An 18,125-nucleotide genomic window follows, 5' to 3' on the forward strand; every position below is an offset into this window, starting at 1 on the left:
TAATCATAAAATCATATAGTTTCTAGTATGGAGGCCTGCTAGTCCAACACCCTGGCCAAGGCAGAAGTCCTTATACCATCCTAGATAATCCATGTTTAGACCATTGTCCAATCTTTTTTCTCAGAGATAAGTCACAGAAGTCTCACAGATATCTTCAGAGCAACATTAGAATGCAGATGTATCCTCTCTTGCCATCAAAGTGTTTCTTGTGGATAATAATAGTAGAATAAATGACATTGGTATTTTACTTCTTGCAGTGAAAAAGTAGTGGGCAAAGGTATAGGCTATTGTAGGGAAATTTTTTATATTAAATCAATACTATCTGTAATGTATTGAAATTATGCCACTATCCTACCAGTGTCAATGATGGATCTTTCTAGGACAGGATCCACCACCAGACAGATAATTTGTATATGAGGTTCTTTTATTATGTGTTTCTGGTTTTCTTATTAAGCTGCATTTATTGGAATTTCTAGATGATTTTTCTAAATACTGACTAGCTTAAAGATGGAGTTGCACATTCAAATTCTTTCCTTCCTTCTTTTCTTCACTCAATCCCCTTCCTTCCTTCCTTCCTTCCTTCCTTCCTTCCTTCCTTCCTTCCTTCCTTCCTTCCTTCCTTCCTTCCTTCCTGTTGAGCTATCAATATATGCTATGGCATGATTTCTTCCTGGCAACTCTTTTTAAAGTACTTTGCCATTCTTGTTCTCTTTTTTCCAGCATGAATGCAGAGGAGGTATATTTATGCTCACCCAGAATACACATGCTGGGACTTCGGGGTTGATTCTACTGTTGTCACCCCCAGGAAATTGCCTTGGCCCTCTATGGCTGGGGCTGTTTTCTTGGCTTCTTTGCAATAGCTCCCTTTTCTGGAGAAAGAAACCAGAGCCAGAATAGGGTGGGGGCGAGTGGAAAGAGCAAGAAGCTAAATTAAGAGCGTCTGTTTGAATAGAGGCCTTTTTGTCTTGAGTTTATGGAGTGAGAGGCTGGGGCTTCCTGCTACACAGGAAACACAGATTGGAACCAGATTGGTAGGAGAAGGGAGGGCCAGGAGGAAAGGGGGGGGGGCATCAGTTCTGCAGGGCTTGGGCTGTCAGGCCTCTGTTCCTTCCCTCCTGGTTCAGATCATGCTGCATGGCCCCAGGGCTTGGTTACACCCCCCCCCCTCATCTAGCATTGCCAAATGTTGTATATTTTTAAAGGGTATCTCAGATTTCTAAACAGCACAGCTCTGCAAATGGCCCCTGCAATGACCAGAGATTCAATACTTCTGTGGTGAAAAGGGGTGGGGGGTGGCCTTGGTAATGAAAGTTTGTGACATTTTGAATTTGAAAAATCTTCTCTGCAGCCATAGTTCATCCAGCTGTGGAGGGATTGTGCCTCTACCAAGTGTAGCAGCTTAGAGGCTGTGGTGCTCAGAAGGCAGATGTGAAGGCAATGTTTTTAACTGTGCAATTTTGAAGCCTCCTTTGCATAGTTTTACATAGGATTCAGTGAAGTTTGCCTTCCTCTTTAATTATCAGCAGTTTTACCATTGCACCTCTTTACTTTCTCAAAAATAGACTTGATAGGAAAAGGGATGGGATAGAGAGACCACATCTATGATTGTCAGAACTGGGAGTTTTCTCCGTAGTTGCACCTCTGGATCTTTGGAATGTAGGAAGCTACCTTATACTGAGTAAGACCATTGGTCCATCATGTTCTCTGTTGTTGGGAAGGATGGGCTGCTCTCCCCTAGGTTTGAGAGTGGAATCTTTCTCTGCAAATCTAGTGGAGACGGACACTGAATCACAGAAAGCAAACGGTTCCTTTTTGAGGCACTTGTCTCCAAACACTGTCCAGATATGTTCAACTGGGATTCTCATCAGTGTAAGATTTGGTAGGGAATTATGGATGTTATAGTCAAAGATGTCTGGAAGACATTGTGGTAGAAAGCTTTACTGACCTATGCTACTCCCATGAGATGATTTGCAGTAAAGCCACAAAGGTTTCTGACTGAACTGTTTACCCTCGAAGTAATTAGGTTGAGTCTGTGATTAGAGGTCTCATTAACTGTTTTCACTACCATCACTCCCACTCAAGTCATCCACTTGACAGCTGTTGATGGATTTCAAAACTGTTAACAAAGTAGGTCCTACAGATCTGAAATCTTGCCACCACTTTTCTCAGCACTGCCAACAGTATCAGAGAACAGCAACAGAGAAGACAGGATGGCAAGTCTGTATTTATTATGACTGAGGGCTATTTAGGAACATCCATCTTGCTTCTTTTTCAGGGATGAATAAACTCCTGGAATTAAATCCTGACTTCATTCCTGAAGTTGCCTATGTGAAATTGGAGTGGAAAGGGAGGAAAGAGCGGAGAGGAGGGCTCAGAGAGGAAAAGGAGCAACAGCATCAGAAGATGGGAAGGGGGGATAGATTTGCAAAAGGAATGGAGAGCTGTACTGAATCCAAGAACTTGTGGAGTTGATTAAGCCACATATGGGAGTCATTAGTTAGCAAGGGCTGGTGATTGGGGGAAGGCAGCTCTTATCCTGGCGCCAAAGGATTCCCCCCCCCCCATACATTCATTGGAAATTTGTTTCTCATGCTAGAGCAGATTTTGGGATGGGGATGGGCTAGGAAGCAACATTTCAGAGAACTGTGCAAGGCAGACTTGAGTAGAGAAAATCAGAAAGAACAATGCTGTGGCGTGGGAATAAAGAGTTTTGGGAACAATGGTTGGCTTGGAACCTCAATATTCTCCCTTCCTATCCTCACATGGTCAACCCACTCCTGTCTCCTTGCAGCCTTGGCTTTGAAGAGTGATCTTTTGGCATTATGGATGGGGCCTGTTTGATTTCCACTGTTCCCACTGTCTGTGGTTAGTCCCTTGGCTGTAGAAATATAGAGGCAGAGAAAAGAGAAGAGGAAGAGATGGAGGTGTGAGAGGCCAAGTGGCCATATGGCACCTAGGAAAGAGGAAAACCTGTTCTTGTTACTAGCAATGTAAAGGAGCAAATGGAATAGGCCATATGGAGCCAAATGGTCAGGATGACAGAACTTTGGCTCTCAGTTTCCTCCCATATGTGTCATGACATAAGTTACATTTGCCTCATAGGCATTTAAAGAATTATTTTCTACCGTTTAGGGACTCTCTTATGTACAATGATTTAATCTGAGTTACATGATGGTTTTTCATTTAGAACTCCCTGTTTGATGGTGCTGTGCATCTTGAGTTCCCTTTCCTTCTTCCCATTCCCTTTTTTTATTTGCTTCTAAGTGGGTTTGAAATAAAATAGGTAAGAGTTCTTTGTTTTCAAATTGTAAATCCAGGAACCATTGCTAACACAGATCAGTTACTAGCGAAACACATAGATGGAAGAGGGATGATTCTTCTGAAAGGAGTTCCAATATATCCATATCACCTGTTCTGTGTGTGGATAGAGGTGGTCCAGCAACCAGTCCAAATTGGTCTCAGAATTTGTGTGTGTGTAGGTATATGCGTAGAGAAAGCGGTTTTAGATTTGATGCAAGCATGGAAGATGGTAAGTATGGCAGTGCTTGGTCTAGTCAGAACCTATGGATGGAAGAAACATGTGCGTGCCACAACTGTACAGGCCTTTTAAAAACTCAAGCTCACATACACAACAAGGGCAGCTGCATGCATTCCATCTCAAGTTCCTGCAAAGCTGGCTCTTTTTCAACTGCTTCCTGCACCAAATCACCTTTGCAAGAAACCCAGTGGAGCACTTGTGGAGACAGTTCAATTTTCCCCATTTTGTACTTTCATCATTGGGGAAAAGAACAGGGATACAAAAGGAGTCCCCCAATTAGGTATCCCCCAGATAAAGATGATGTCACCAGTTGATCTTTTCACCAAAGAAGCGCTTTGGTGCTTCCAAAATGGAAATATAGTATAGGGGGACAAAAAGGGGCTAGCCAAAGTGGTCTGTTTCTGTCTCTTTACAGAAATGGACTTGCTTTGGCTGCTGTGTGCTTTCTAGTGGGAAGATGCAGGATAACTGAGAATGGCTTCAGCCATCTCTACTATATGGGTGATCCATTGGGGCATGTAAAAATGGCTCTTGACTGCCCTCCTTCTGTACAAGGGTAGGGAAAATTACTTCAAAGTGTTCTAGGAAGTCTTACAACATTGCAGGATGTGTCCTGGATTTTAGTCCTGCTCCTACTGAGATCATCCAGCCTGAAAAAGAAGGTTATAGTAAGACCCAGTTCTTGGAAGCAATCCTGTCCCTTACCTATGTTTTATATTACTTCATGAAATAATAATAATAATAATAATAATAATAATAATAATAATAATAATAATAATAATAATAATGGTTGAAGAAGAAAAATGGCTTTGGAAGAACATCTGAAGAACAATGATAAAGATACACTGAAATTAGTATATCAGGAAGGCTTATTGACTACTGGAGAGACCAAACTGGCCTATAAGAAAGACCAAATGAAGAACAGAATAGAGGCATGGGAAGACAAAGCACTACATGGCCAATACATTAAAAAAATAGCTGGGAAAGCAGATAATAACAAGACCTGGCAATGGCTAAGAGCAGGAAAATTGAAGAAAGAGACCGAGGGACTAATTCTGGCTGCACAAGACCAAGCCTTAAGGACAAATGCATATAAAGTCAAAATTGAGAAGACAGCAACAGACAGTAAGTGCCGCCTATGCAAAGAAGCTGAAGAAACTGTGGACCACCTGGTAAGCTGTTGCAAGAAGATCGCACAGACTGACTATAAGCAGCGGCATGACAAAGTAGCAACAATGGTGCATTGGAAGATCTGCAAAAAATATCATTTGCCTGTAAGCAAAAACTGGTGGGATCATAAAATAGAGAAAGTCATAGAAAATGATAAAATTAAACTGCTCTGGGACTTCAGAATTCAAACAGACAAGCACCTGCAACATAACACCCCAGACTTAACAATTGTCGATAAGAAAGACAAAAAAGTCTGGATAATGGATGTGGCAGTGCCTGGAGATAGCAGAATAGAAGAGAAAGAACTGGAGAAGATAACAAAATACAAAGACCTACAAATAGAAATAGAAAGACTGTGGCAAAAGCAAGCAAGGGTAGTACCAATAGTCATAGGCTCCTTGGGTGCAATCCCAAAACAACTGGAGCACCACTTGAACACCATTGGCATTGACAAATTCGCTATTAGTCAATTGCAAAAGGCGGCCTTACTAGGAACTGCTTCCATCCTGCGACGATATCTGTAATATCATCAAACATCCACATCTGCCTATCCCAGGTCCTGGGTAAGGACTCGATAGGTAGACAAAATGCCAAATCCAGTCTGAACATCTGGCTGACTGCGATGATCCATGATGATGATGATAATAATAATAACAATAATAATAATAGTAATAGTAATAGTAAGAATAATAGTAAGAATAATAATAATGTTGGAAGGAACCTTGGAGGTCTTCTAGTCTAACCCCCTGCTCAGGCAGGAAACCCTATACCATTTTAGATAAATGGTTGTCCAGTCTCTTCTTAAAAACCTCCAGTGTTGGAGCATTCAGAGCTTCTGGAGGCAGGTTGTTCCATTGGTTAATTGTTCTAACTGTCAGGAAGTTTCTCCTTAGTTCTAGTTGCTTCTCTCCTTGATTAGTTTCCATCCGTTGCTTATATCAATACCATCTAAGACCGCTTTCTTTAACCTGGGTATTATAATCCAAAATCATCTGGAAGTCATGGAATCTGGTACAGGAAACCTTTTAAAGCCTTCTCAGACCCTTTGTGTGTCACTAAGAAAAGTTCTCAACAATAATGTTTTGATTTGGCCTGTGATTTTCCTTTATGATTAAAATTAAAGAAATTGGTGACCTTAAATTTTGCTACTATTAAAGAGCAATAAACCTGACATTCCTTTTTCATGGGGGAGGAAGAGAGATGGGTACAGCTCCATCCTTTTTTAAAAAAAATCTTTTAACAACTTTCATACATAAAAAAGCCTTCACACACATACACAAAAAAGAAAACAACCTAAGAAAACAATAAACTAAATGCACAAAAAAGAAAAAAAATGTCAAGGGATTACAAAGTATATATATTTCCATTGAACCATACATACATGTTTAGAAATCTAAGTTAAATAAATAATAAATGAGAATATTCTTTTATTACAAAACAACACTGAAGCTACATTACCTCTACCCTACTGAAAAAGAGTTGATTGAACAGTGGGATGGGATATAGTTTTTTAGGTAGCCACAATGAAGACGTGACTGCTTTCATTAGAGCTCTAAGCAGGAATCTAGTAGGGTTATCTAGAAGCTTTGGTAGATGCTAATACAAGTAGTCCTCAACTTAGGATGACAGTTGAGCCCAAAATTTCTATTGTTCAGTGAGACGTTTCTTAAGTGAATTTTGCCTCATTGTACGACCTTTCTTGCCACAGTTGTTAAGTGAATCACCATAGTTGGGAAGTTAGTAACATGGTTGTTAGGTGAATCCGGCTTCCTCATTAATTTTGCTTGTCAAAAGGTTGCAAAAGGTGATCACATGACCTTGGGACACAGCAACAGTCACGGGTCAGTTGCCAAGCCTCTGAATTTTGATCACATGATCATGGGGATGCTACAAAGGCTGTAAGTGTGAAAAATGGTCCTTAGTCACCTTTTCCAGTGCCGCTGTAACTTTGAATGGTCACTAAATGAACTATTATAAGTCGAGGATTACTTGTATTTTTGGATTTAGATAAGGGAGTCGAAATTGTCCATATCTGCCATTTCTAAAAACAAGGAGGATTTGCTTAGGAGGCTTAGAGAAATGATACAGTCCAAGCCAGCTCTTCCCTAACTGACCAGTGAGCTTGCCCAGGACAGTATCCCTTTGTGCCGCCTGACCCCCCAAATTTCCCTCCAGTCAGGGCACTTCCTACCATGAACTAGTAATCAGCTCCAATGGCTCCCTTGTTACTAGATGGGATGTTTCTTGTCTGTTTTGCCCAGGGCCAACAATGCAAAGAGCAAAGAGGTCAGAAAGTTTTGGGGCCTCTTATGAAGAAAAGGATAATTGTATGTTGTCAGGAGATCCATTCAATGTGTCTTTGTGTAATAGAAAGCTATAGAACATGAACAAGTAAAAGAGAACCCTGTAGGGTCCTCTCTGTACGCTCTGCATCCATTTTGTGTATCCAGAGATGAGAAGACAGACTGGAATGAGCCAGATTATCCAGTGTTGGCTTCCCATGGGAAATGCAAGAGGAATGACTTCCTCCGCTCTATACATTATGGCATTTCCCCCCCTGGTTTTGAATACATTAAACTGTCTTTTCAGCAGGAGGAGGACTGGTTTTCATTGGAAGCCTGCCATTTTTGTTTATCAGAATTCTGTTCTGCCTTTCCTCGAAGACTCTCAGATCTGTGTGTTTTAGTATTTGATAACCTCGTGAGGTAACTGAGAAGTTGAAAGGAAAATGACCTTTTTGGCCGATGTGATTCTGGCTTTCCTTATCCTAATCAAATGCTCTCAACTACAGCATCACAGTGGCCTTTGGGGTGGCAATGATTAATTTTCCTTGCGGTTTGAAATGCCGGGCCTGATTAGAATTGGTCAAGTTATTATCTTTTATTTGCATTGGTTTTTCTTATGTTCCCCTTGGTTAGATTAAAGAGCCGCTGCTTGATACCTAAAACCTCTTCTTTGAAGGTATATTAACAATCAGTTCACCTCTTCACCTTGTTTTTGATAAGATGAACAGTCTGAATTTGTTAGATCCTTGGCTATAAGATTCTTTCCCAACAGCTATTTTTGTTATTAACATCTCACTAGAAAACGAGCAATAGATCTTAAACTAGACATAATGTTCATAATTTAGAGGGGGGGAACCTCCTCTGTATCCCCTTGTTTTACTAAAATGATCCAAGTGGTCTAGTGATACAGATTACTTGGGGCTAATATATGGGATCGCTGAATTTACCAATCCACCAGTAAGGTTCCTTCAAGCTGCAATGTCAAATAATACTCAGCACTAAGTTCCCCCATTTCAATGGATCTTATACCCTAGAAAATATAGTTGGGCTTCTAACTTTGGATATAAGACCCACTGGGATATATTTCCAAATGAGTAATGGATTGGGTTGCAGGACAACTTAAGAGTGTGAATCTAAGGCTTGACCCATTCTGTTCTTTAAGAAATGGCTTTTCTGAAAGCTGCCTGTTGCAATTTTCTTGAAGTGTACCAGCTGGGTTAGGACTGTTCACACAGACCTTTTTTTTAAAAAATGATCTCCATGCTGTGGATAAAGTAGACTTCACAAACGCTTATCAATGTCTAGCTTTAAAGTGCCTCGAGACTCTTTGTTGTGGTACGTTGCAAAAAAAACCAAAAACCCCTCAACTTGCTATTTCTCTGGAAATTGTTTTCTTCCCAGTATCAGCAGAAGACATGGAGCTGCTGGGACAGAATTACTGTGCCTGGTTTTAATTCCAAAGGAGAAGTTATTACCTTGAGAGACTTCTGTGATCATATCCAGGTAAAGTCAATCGTTCCAATTTCAGAAGCAAATTCTGGTAAGTGCCCAGGGGCAAATCTTGGGTGTTCAGTCCTACCTCTACTTCTTCCTGTAGTAAGAAGATTTTCCTCTTCCTTAGTAGGCAGGGTTGCCTTTCCTGTGCAGAGGAAGAGATGTCTGGGCATAGCTCCCTAAATGTGTATACAGTATTTGGCTTTCCAGTGTTACATCCAGCCTCATTTGTGTACAAACATAAAGATGATTTTCATCCAATATTTCACATACAGAGACTTTATGGGATGTCCCCATTCTATCCCAGTGCCATTTTCTTGATTAGCCAGTATTCTGTTCAATATGCTTCCTGTTCCCAGTACACTCATGTCTGGCAGCCAGGTTTGTCCTAACTCATACATATTGCTTGTTTAATCCTTTTTCATTGTCTTTCATTTTCATCCCCACAATTGAATGTCCTGTATTGGACTCATCTGTCCATCATCGGATTCTTCCAGCTCACCCTTTTCAAACTTGGTTCCCCTCCAGACAGACGTTCTGTGATTTTCCAAGAGATAGCTAGGTTAGTCTTTCATTGCATACTAAGTAAAAAAAAAAACATGCAGCATTTTGAAGAGTATTATACTCATTAGTCCACTCTTAGGTAAGAGTTGCAGGTTACGAAGTTTTCAAACATGTTTGCAGACCACCATGTTAAAGAAGACTATTATAGATCTTTACTGTGTTCTCCTCAGCTTTCCCGACATCATGTTGATTTAGTGGTCTTCAGTTAAAATGATTTTAATGTGATACTGACTGTGTTGACTGTTTTTCATAGAGGGAGCATGATCTTGTGCCTCGGAAGTTGCTGTTTGGGAAAGCCACCCTCTATGATAAGGAAGAGCCGATCGTAGAGCAACAACTTTCTTTCTGGTAGGAATTTAACGGAGATATTTCCTTAAGAATTTAATAATACCTTGCAGTCTGAGTGCTACAATTGTCCCCAACCTCTTTTTTTGTAGCCTTTCTCCATACTGCCTAATTTTAGATTCCCAAAAAACACATACAGTAACAACGTGGTTTAAATGGAGTAGCTTTAATAGCATTAGTTTAACCCATTTCTCACAGACTCTAAAAAAAAAAAAGAATTCTCCTACTCACTATATATCATCAACCAATCCACTGCAGATTTTGGCCCTTAAAAACCTGTTATGTGGGCTCTCTGGCTTTAAACTTCTTTTTTTTTTTAACAAATCATAACCAAAGACGAGCGTTTTGAGATTTCCTCCCTGCATGAACAACATTTCATAAGGCCTCTTGTAATCCATAGAGAGATATTGTAGAACCCTAATCTTCATAGCTTCAGTCTCTGGTTACAAGAGCAGAGCCGTTGATGAGGCTCTATCTAACCAAGGCAGGGAACGGTTTTATGAATTGAACTGACAGAAAAGACTTCTAGTTTGGAGGCCCATCTGTAAAGGCTGTACCCAGCTTTAAATTCATATGTATATATGTGTATGTGTGTGTATATATGTATACACACACATACACACATACTTGTGATGCTGTCTTTCAGCTCTAAAAAGGCTTCTATGACAGTTTACAGTTTACAGCTATTAAAAAGCAGAAGACTATAAAAACAGACCAAATGAAACAAGTTAAATCTCAGTTTAATATTAAACTATGACAAGTTTCCCAGGCTATCAGAGGCTCTTTCCATTAATTCTGCACAAAGGGAGGGGGGGGGAGGCTGTTGGTGACCCAGTAAAAGAAAAGCCTGGTCAGACAATCTCTGGGAATTCTTCCATCTTTCTTCCTTCTGTGATTGCTGAGGTTGAATATGTGCTCTGTCTGGGCCTCCGCTTGCCTGGTTTTGCTGGCTGGACAACAGCCCACTGTCCAGCTGTGCTTAGGAAGCCAGTCGGCCGAGGGATCCTCAGGAGTGAAGGATAGGGAGGCCAGGGCTACCCCGCTGCAAGGCCCCTACAAGTACAGCCTGGGTCCTGTATCTGCAGCAGCTGCAAAGCCTCTAATGTCCCGTCCCTTCCATGCCGGGTAAACATCCTGCTGTCAGCACCTCCTCCTCAACTTCCTGGGGTAGACAAAGCTCATCCCAGCCTCAAGCAGGCCCTTCTGGGCTTCTGCCAACCAGAGGCAACTGTAGCCTCCCGCTCTATAATCTTTCCAGACTCCCTGGCAGCTCTCCTGCTTTCAGCACACTCACTTTCCTTCTGTCCACACCCCCTTCGCAAATCAGTCTATAGATTCTTCCAGGCAGAAGCTCCACTCTCACTCTGCTTCCTAAGGAGAGAGCAAAATGCCTGCCTTGCTTTCCGCTCTGGAGGGCTGAGGTACCAGGTGGAGAGCCTGTGCCTGCTTGAGAACCCAGCTGGCATGGCCAAGGTAGGGGATCCTGGAAGCCGTTGCTCAGAAATATTCCCTGTCCAACCTCCAGTATAAAAGCTTGGGGAGAGAGGGTGAGGTGTTCCCGCACCCTGATGGAGGCTAACGTAATTTTAGTCCCTATTTCTGGAGCACCATTCAGCACCATTGGGAAGCAAATGCAACCAGGAAAAGGAAGCACGCTTCACATCTGGCTAATTGGATGCATCACGTACTCCAACAATCATGAGGGGGGGGGGAAGCTGCCTTCATTTCCTGCTTGAGGGTTTCTCAAATACATTCTGTGGACTACTGTAGGAGAAGCAGAATACCAGACTGGGATACGATTGATTAAGAAGCTTTGGTGCATCTCAGGCTTATGCCAAAAGCAGCCCATGAAATCAAATCCCCATGTAGTGTCAGATATTTCCCACTACAGTTCTGACCACACTTCCCATATCGATTCTACCATGCAATTATTATAAACACATGCTTTATATTTTCACTACATCAAGTGACAAAAGTCTGATGCTCAGTCCTTCCCCTGGTACCATATTCACTTTTTTGTTTTTACTTTCCAAGCCTGACAGAATTGATTCACAAAATCACTGGAAAGTCAATCCCCAAGGAGTGTCATCTTTTGGAATTGTCAATGATCTGTGAAAATGAAGAACTTGATGAATATTTACCACCTGTCCATATCATGCTTCAACCAACAAGTTGTCAAAAATAAGTAACTTTGTGTAACAGATCAGAAAGGAAGCAATCTCGCTAAATCAGACAGAAGCACTGAAAGTGACTGCTCTAAACTCAAATTAATGCAAGAACGTGCTTTGATGAACGGATGAAGGTGATGTGTCCTCTCCAATGCATCAACTTAAATATGCCTGCAGAAGTCATCATATCCTTGATAATTTATTGGAAATGAATATGAAGTGCCATCTACCAAGCTTCTTTTGTTGTACCCTGTCTTGTTATGGTCCTATATCAGTTGGGTGTGTGACAACATTACATTAAACTGTTTTGCTTTGCCAGAAAGTTTATTGAACTGCCACCTTCCTTCAGTGTTGGTCTGTGATTTGTAGGCAGCGCTGCAAATGTGGGTGGGGATTAGGCTAATTGTAGTCCAACACAGCTGGAAGGCCTGAGCAGGCTAGGAACATCTGCCTTAAAGGATGGGATATTTTCATTATCTTGGCAATGAGAGACCTAATCTTCAGTGTTCAACTAGTATTAGATGAGACAGCTTGAAGGACACACTAGGAGAGGTTTTGGAAAGCCAGTCCCAATTAGAGCAGACAGCGTTGGGCTGCATGTAGCAATAATCAACCAGCAAGCTTTCAGCTGTCCCTGTGTTTTGAATCAGTGCAATGGGAAGAGAGGCCTTGGAGTACTGTGAAATATTTAGGAGGCGCCATTTAGTGCTGTAGTTGAGGGCAAAATCTGAGCTTAAATGCCTTGATTGTTGATTGGGCAGCATGGCACAAACCATTATCTTTTCCCTTACAGTAAAATGTGATTATCATGGGGATGAATGAGACTTTGTAAATCATTCATTATGCATGCCCGAAAGGAAGATCAGAAGCTGCCTCATGCAAGGGTTTCATCTAGCTCGCTACTGTCTCTGTACTTAAAAGTTACGGAGTTCTTTCAAGCCCTGCGTATTGATACCAAGGATAAAATGGGCATCTTGCATTTAAAATATGTGCTCTCCCTTGTTACACATTGTTACCAATGGAATTGATAGTGCTCATTGCTCTTCAGGATAAACCACAGCCTTTCTGATTTTGGCCACCCGAACTTCATGAAGGAGAGCTCTTTGCTTCCACTTTTGTAGATAGATCCAGAAGAAACTTATGTATTTGTAAGCAATTATTCCTAAACTGCTTTTGCTTATTGTCCACCCATTAGTCTTAGCTGTTCTGTCCACTTCTCTGTTAGCTGTTCAGATCCATCTTCGTTGTGTCAGCTCTATAGATACCGGTAGTCCTCAACTTACGACTGTAATGGAGTCTGCCCATTATAATCACAAGTCATGATGGTCGTAAAATAAGTTATCATGTGACCAACCTGATTATACAAGCTGTTTTTTGCAGCAGTTAAGTGCAGCCATTGTTCACTATGGGGTGTTTTTGCCAAAAACAAAAAACAAAAACAGAAGTAAATGTTGGTTTTCAACAAAAATGTAAATTGGGGTTACACAACTGCAGGTGGTGCAAATGATCATAAATGCAGGCCAGTTGCCGAGGTCTCAAAATGAATATGGGAGGGAGCAGCTGTTGTAACTTTGGAACCAAATTGCAAGTACCTTTTAGGGGACTCTTGTCATTCTGAATAGTCACTAAGTGAGCAGTCCTAAGTTGAGAACTAGCTTATTTGAAAAACCGCTACTCTGTAATTCCATCATCTTATTTTGTCACACCTACTGAAACATCCAGCTCTCTTTGAACTTGGTTTCTCACATTTGATTTTCCTTCTGATAAGAAAGATAGGAGTTTGCCTATAATGTTAAGAATTGTTAGAACAAACTTGGCTGACAAGTTCCGTGTTTGTGATTTGATTTTTTCAGAAAAAGTGTGAGAACTTCACTCCTGTGAAACTTCTCAGGCAGCATTAGTAATAACATCTGATGAAGATAACTGAGTGACTTTCCTTTCTTCACTTCTAATTAAAATGAAATGCTTTAGATTAGGTTCCTTTTGCACTTTATGGCAAATTGCCCTGTGACAAATTGCATCTTGTGTTTACAGTAAACTGCTAGCAACACATTAAAGTAATGAGACAGAGCTGATGATGAAATTATTCCTTGTCGTTTCTGTAATAGACCTACTCTGAATAAAACTGCCTTTGAATCCTAGGCTGGGCAGAGAATTCCTCTGCTCTACCAGCTTTTTTTTCCTGTTTCCCTCAAACTGATTAAGCCAGTTTCACTATAGTCACAGGATTGAAGACAATTGCAGGTGGATGTATTCACACAACATGCTAATACAGCCAGTTTTCTAATTACAAACAGGTTACATTTCAAGATGCTGTTTGTTTGTAAATTTTGTTTGTAAATGCAACCAGCTATGAAAACATGCATAGTACAGTTCTTAACTGTACGTAAGTGGCACTTATTTTTAATTCCAGACATATTGCAATTCATGGTTACTACAGAAAGAAAAAACTAAATACAAACTAAACACCGCAAGATCAGCGAACAAACAGGATGGGATAGCATCCAAAATGGCATACCTGAGCCTCCCTATGTGTGACCGTGCTGTGAAGCACATATATGTGGCATGTTGTAAACAAAGCCTATCTGCCTTCTCTCGCCTGAGATCTTCTAGTTGGAGCTGAGAATAACTCTGTATCAAAGTTTGTAACTCAAAAATTCGTGAGTATAGGTAGTCCTTGACTTATGACCACAATTGAGCCCAAAATTTCTGTGGCTAAGCGAGATAGTTGTTAAGTGAGTTTTGCACCATTTTATGACCTTTCTTGCCCCGGTTGTTAAGTGAATCATTGCAGTTGTTAGTAACATGGTGGTTAAGTAAATCTGGCTTCCCCATTGACTTTGCTAGTCAGAAGGTCACAGAAGTTGATCTCGGGATCAACAGTCATAAATATGAGTCAGTTGCCAAATGGCTGAATTTTGATCACATGACTAGGGGGAATGCTGCAACAGTCATAATTGTGAAAAATGATCATAAGTCCTAAGTCAGTTTTCAGTGCCATTGTAATTTTGAATGGTCACTAAATGAACTGTTGTTAAGTCAAGGACTACCTGTACTGTATGTATTATTTTAACCTTGTTTGTTTTGCTTCTTTATTTACACCAAGTATTTTGGGTAAACCTAACACTCCTAATTAGCTTAAGAGTCACTGTATCAGGTGAACCCAGAAAGTGAAGGAGAAAATCAAGTCAAGAATACTGCACATAATGTATTTTACTGCAACTCTCATATTCTCCTAACAAATATGGCTGTGCTATCCAGGAGTTACAAAAGCTACTTGCCAATGTAGCTGAAGAGTAGAAGGCTTGGACTAGGCAATGTAATTCACCATTTAAAACCCTCCTTGGGGATTTCTCTTGTGAACCAGTTTACTTTCTATCCCACGAAACCCTCTCTTGTCTGCCTGGATAGGAATAACGCCATGCACCAAACCCAATGGCATTCTAGCTGCCGTGAAACCAGATTTATCAGAATTGCTATACTTCTACTTTTTTTTTTAAACATAACATTTGAGAAAAAGATCAAGGATGTACAATTTAGCCGAGTAGGATTTAAATGGCATGCCAGACATTTTGCTAGAAAGTGGTAGGTGAGACCAAAACAACAACCACAATTCATTTAATTTCCTACTAACTGAATTGAAATATAGTTAGCCATCTATCAGACACATTCTCCTCCTAGCGTATTAATAATTATCATTTTAGAAACAGCTGTTGGTTATCTTTGGAGCCATGCACAAAGTGTTAAGGAACCACAAGAGACCTGGGGCTATCAAGTTGTGCATCTTTGATGCAAATGGTTTCAAGCTGTCCAAGATGCTGTTTCAAATACCATATAAGCTTGTTTCCCTTTTCTCTCTTACTTTAATTCCATGAAAGGCATTAAAGCACTTCAGTTCTCCTTGTTAATGGTATTTGAGTAACTGCTATAGAAGTGTCCGTGTTGAATTTTATGTTCCTTTAAAGCCTCACTACTCAACTTACTGGGTTTTTTTTAACTTATATTTTTACATATTTACCAAAATATATATTGTATTGGCTGTGTATAAAAATGCTATATGCAGATAATGCTACCCAACATCTAGTTGTAGCTGCTGAGGAATGGCAAAATTGGGTCAGCTTTCAGGGTGCTGTTCATTGGTTCATTGATATGGCAAATTTAAGTATAGATCTTGATTTTGTTCTCCGCAGTAGCTTTTGCATCATATTAAAAAGAGTGTATTTATCAACAGAGTAATTCAAGATTGTTGGAGAGTCTTGAAATTGCACTTTCCTTCTTAGCTTGCAATGAACTACTGTCTACTGCTAAATGAACAGAAATCCTTCTGTTCAATGCTGGCTATAGACGTCACTCTTCAAAGACCCTCGTTATGAACCCTCCTCCCTTTCCATTTCACTTTTAATACCAGATCCTAGAATAGGACCTCATTTGCCATTAATTAGTTTCTTACTGAAAATCATGGTGTTGAATTGATGGCACAAATACTGACATAGTGGCTGAAGAGGGGTTTTTTTTGGGGGGGGGGAGGAAGAGATTTGCCTCTTTAATTCTGACCAGAAAGAATCCCAAAGACGGCCAATTTATTACATAAAGCAGACCCTGGAAAAGGCTTTTGCCTCAAGTGCCAAACTAGACAAAATGTCAGGAACATGTTCTGATGTTAAAAACATGGTTCTTCCTCAATCATGTAGTAGACCAGTGTTTTTGAAATGGTAACTTTTATGTTGTGTGGACTTCAGCTTCCAGAATTTTGAAAGGCGAAGTTCACACATCCTAAACATGCTATGTTTGAACAACATGATCTAGATAGAACAAGAGACAGAAGGAAGAGAATGGCTTGGAGCATCTCTTGACTGCAAGAGGAATGCTTGAGTGTCTGTGGTTGTACTGGAACTGAGGTTGTAATGTGTTCCACTGGGCCAAAGGCTGGGAAAAGCTGGCTTGGGTAAGCATCACGAGAAGGGAAGAAGACGGTGACTTTGGGAGAGTTCTATAATTCTTGATTTAAACATGCCTTTCATTGTCATAACTTAAATCTCCACCTCATGTTTTTATCTACAGCCCATATTTAAATACAAAGACCTATTTCTGTTATATCTAGTTTAGCCAGCATGCTATGGCATACCAGTAATTGATACTGGGTCAAGATATTTGAAATTGTGATTTATTCTGGAACTGTGCTACTGATCTGAAAGTGGGGGAGAGACCACTGCTGAAGAATAGTATACAGTGTAGCTTGTATAATCAAGGTTCTTGGTTGAATGCTCAGCAATTGTCCTTTCTGGGATGCTAGTGGCAAGATGGGGGCAAATCAAATTACAGCTTGCCTGATTTATCTTAATTTATGACATAGTTGGCTCTCACTTTGCCCTAATCCATAGTTTGTTTAGCCATGATTTATTGAATAAACTCTTGCTGAGTTTATAAAAACACCTTCTCAGCAGAATTAGCTGGAGCTATCACATTGGAGGATGCTTATGTGTTTTCCCCCTGGGTATTGTGGGATCGGTTAGCAGTGAAGGTCTGGCACTCCCCTTGGTCAAGGAAAGATGATGTAAGGGTTGGAGCCTAAAAAGGCTCTTGATGTGCCAGACAGACGGCATCTCTTCAAACTGTGTAGCTTATGCAAAAGATAAAGGCCAAACAGAACACCTGGGAAATTAAGCTGATCAAGTCTGCTGTTTTTAAAGGTGCTATTTTTAACAGGGTGGTGATTAACTATTGAGAAAGGCCTCACAAAAGCATGAAGTTGGTTTTCCTTTTGCATAGTAACTTTCATGAGCAGTCTGTAGTAATATATATAGAGAGAAAATACCCAACAGCCTGTATGCTGCTGCTATTATAAATAAAAGGAGAAAGATCCCCTTGGCTTTTCTTACATTGAAGGCAGATTTTTTTTGTAATCCTTTAGATCTACTGATTAGAGGCAGAAGGCGTGTGTTAACTAGAAGAAGGCTTGCTTTTTTTTTGCTCTTTTGCTGGCTTATGATGCAACTTCCAGAACAAAATTAGCAGGATGATGGCTCATAAACCAATTGTTTTAGGGCTCATTCGCATAACTGTGCTAAGAGCAACAATGCTTGTGATAAAGAAGGGGATTTGTCACTTATCCCTTAGTAGCATGTTGGTGAAAGACCATAGTTCAAAAGGTGTGTGTTTGGAATCAGCCAGACAGGCCACAGGGTTTACCACATTACTGGCAGCATCGCAACCGCATGTGGCTTCCGTTTCATGAGGGAAGTATCCCCTCTTATAATGGAAGGGCATTATAATATCATTTCCCTGTGTTGGTAGTATATTTTGCGTGCTGTCATTGGTTCTGTGATACATCTTGTTCCTTCCAAACTGAGAAAGAACTCTAAAAATGTAATAATATTTGAGTAAACCCCCATTTTGAAGCACTCTTCCATGTATTTTGAATTTATATTTTTCATAATGAACATCATTGGATTTATTATATTTGTTATAATACAATCGATGTGTTAGATCAGTATGAAAGGAGAGAGTCGGGGTTGAAATCCAAAGATGGCTTAATAGCTTGGAATTTTCCATAAAGGCTGA

The 18,125-nt window shown here is 40.4% G+C and overlaps 1 protein-coding gene across 6 annotated transcripts in view; it reads left to right on the top strand.

The window, feature by feature from the left end:
- UBA7 (ubiquitin like modifier activating enzyme 7) overlaps positions 1 to 13,634 on the top strand; it is a 51,085-nt gene extending 37,451 nt beyond the window's left edge. For all 6 annotated transcript variants that reach the window (XM_039334044.1, XM_039334047.1, XM_039334045.1 and 3 more), the window contains 3 exons: positions 8,395 to 8,496; positions 9,305 to 9,399; positions 11,431 to 13,634. In XM_039334044.1, coding sequence (XP_039189978.1) covers positions 8,395 to 8,496; positions 9,305 to 9,399; positions 11,431 to 11,581 — 348 coding nt within the window. In that variant the 3' untranslated portion in view covers positions 11,582 to 13,634. The remainder of the gene's footprint in view (positions 1 to 8,394; positions 8,497 to 9,304; positions 9,400 to 11,430) is intronic.
- Positions 13,635 to 18,125: the final 4,491 nt, after the last annotated feature.

Source organism: Crotalus tigris, unplaced genomic scaffold, assembly GCF_016545835.1.
Source record: "Crotalus tigris isolate CLP2741 ecotype Arizona unplaced genomic scaffold, ASM1654583v1 scf7180000017625.6296891, whole genome shotgun sequence".
Classification (NCBI taxonomy): Eukaryota; Metazoa; Chordata; class Lepidosauria; order Squamata; family Viperidae; genus Crotalus; species Crotalus tigris.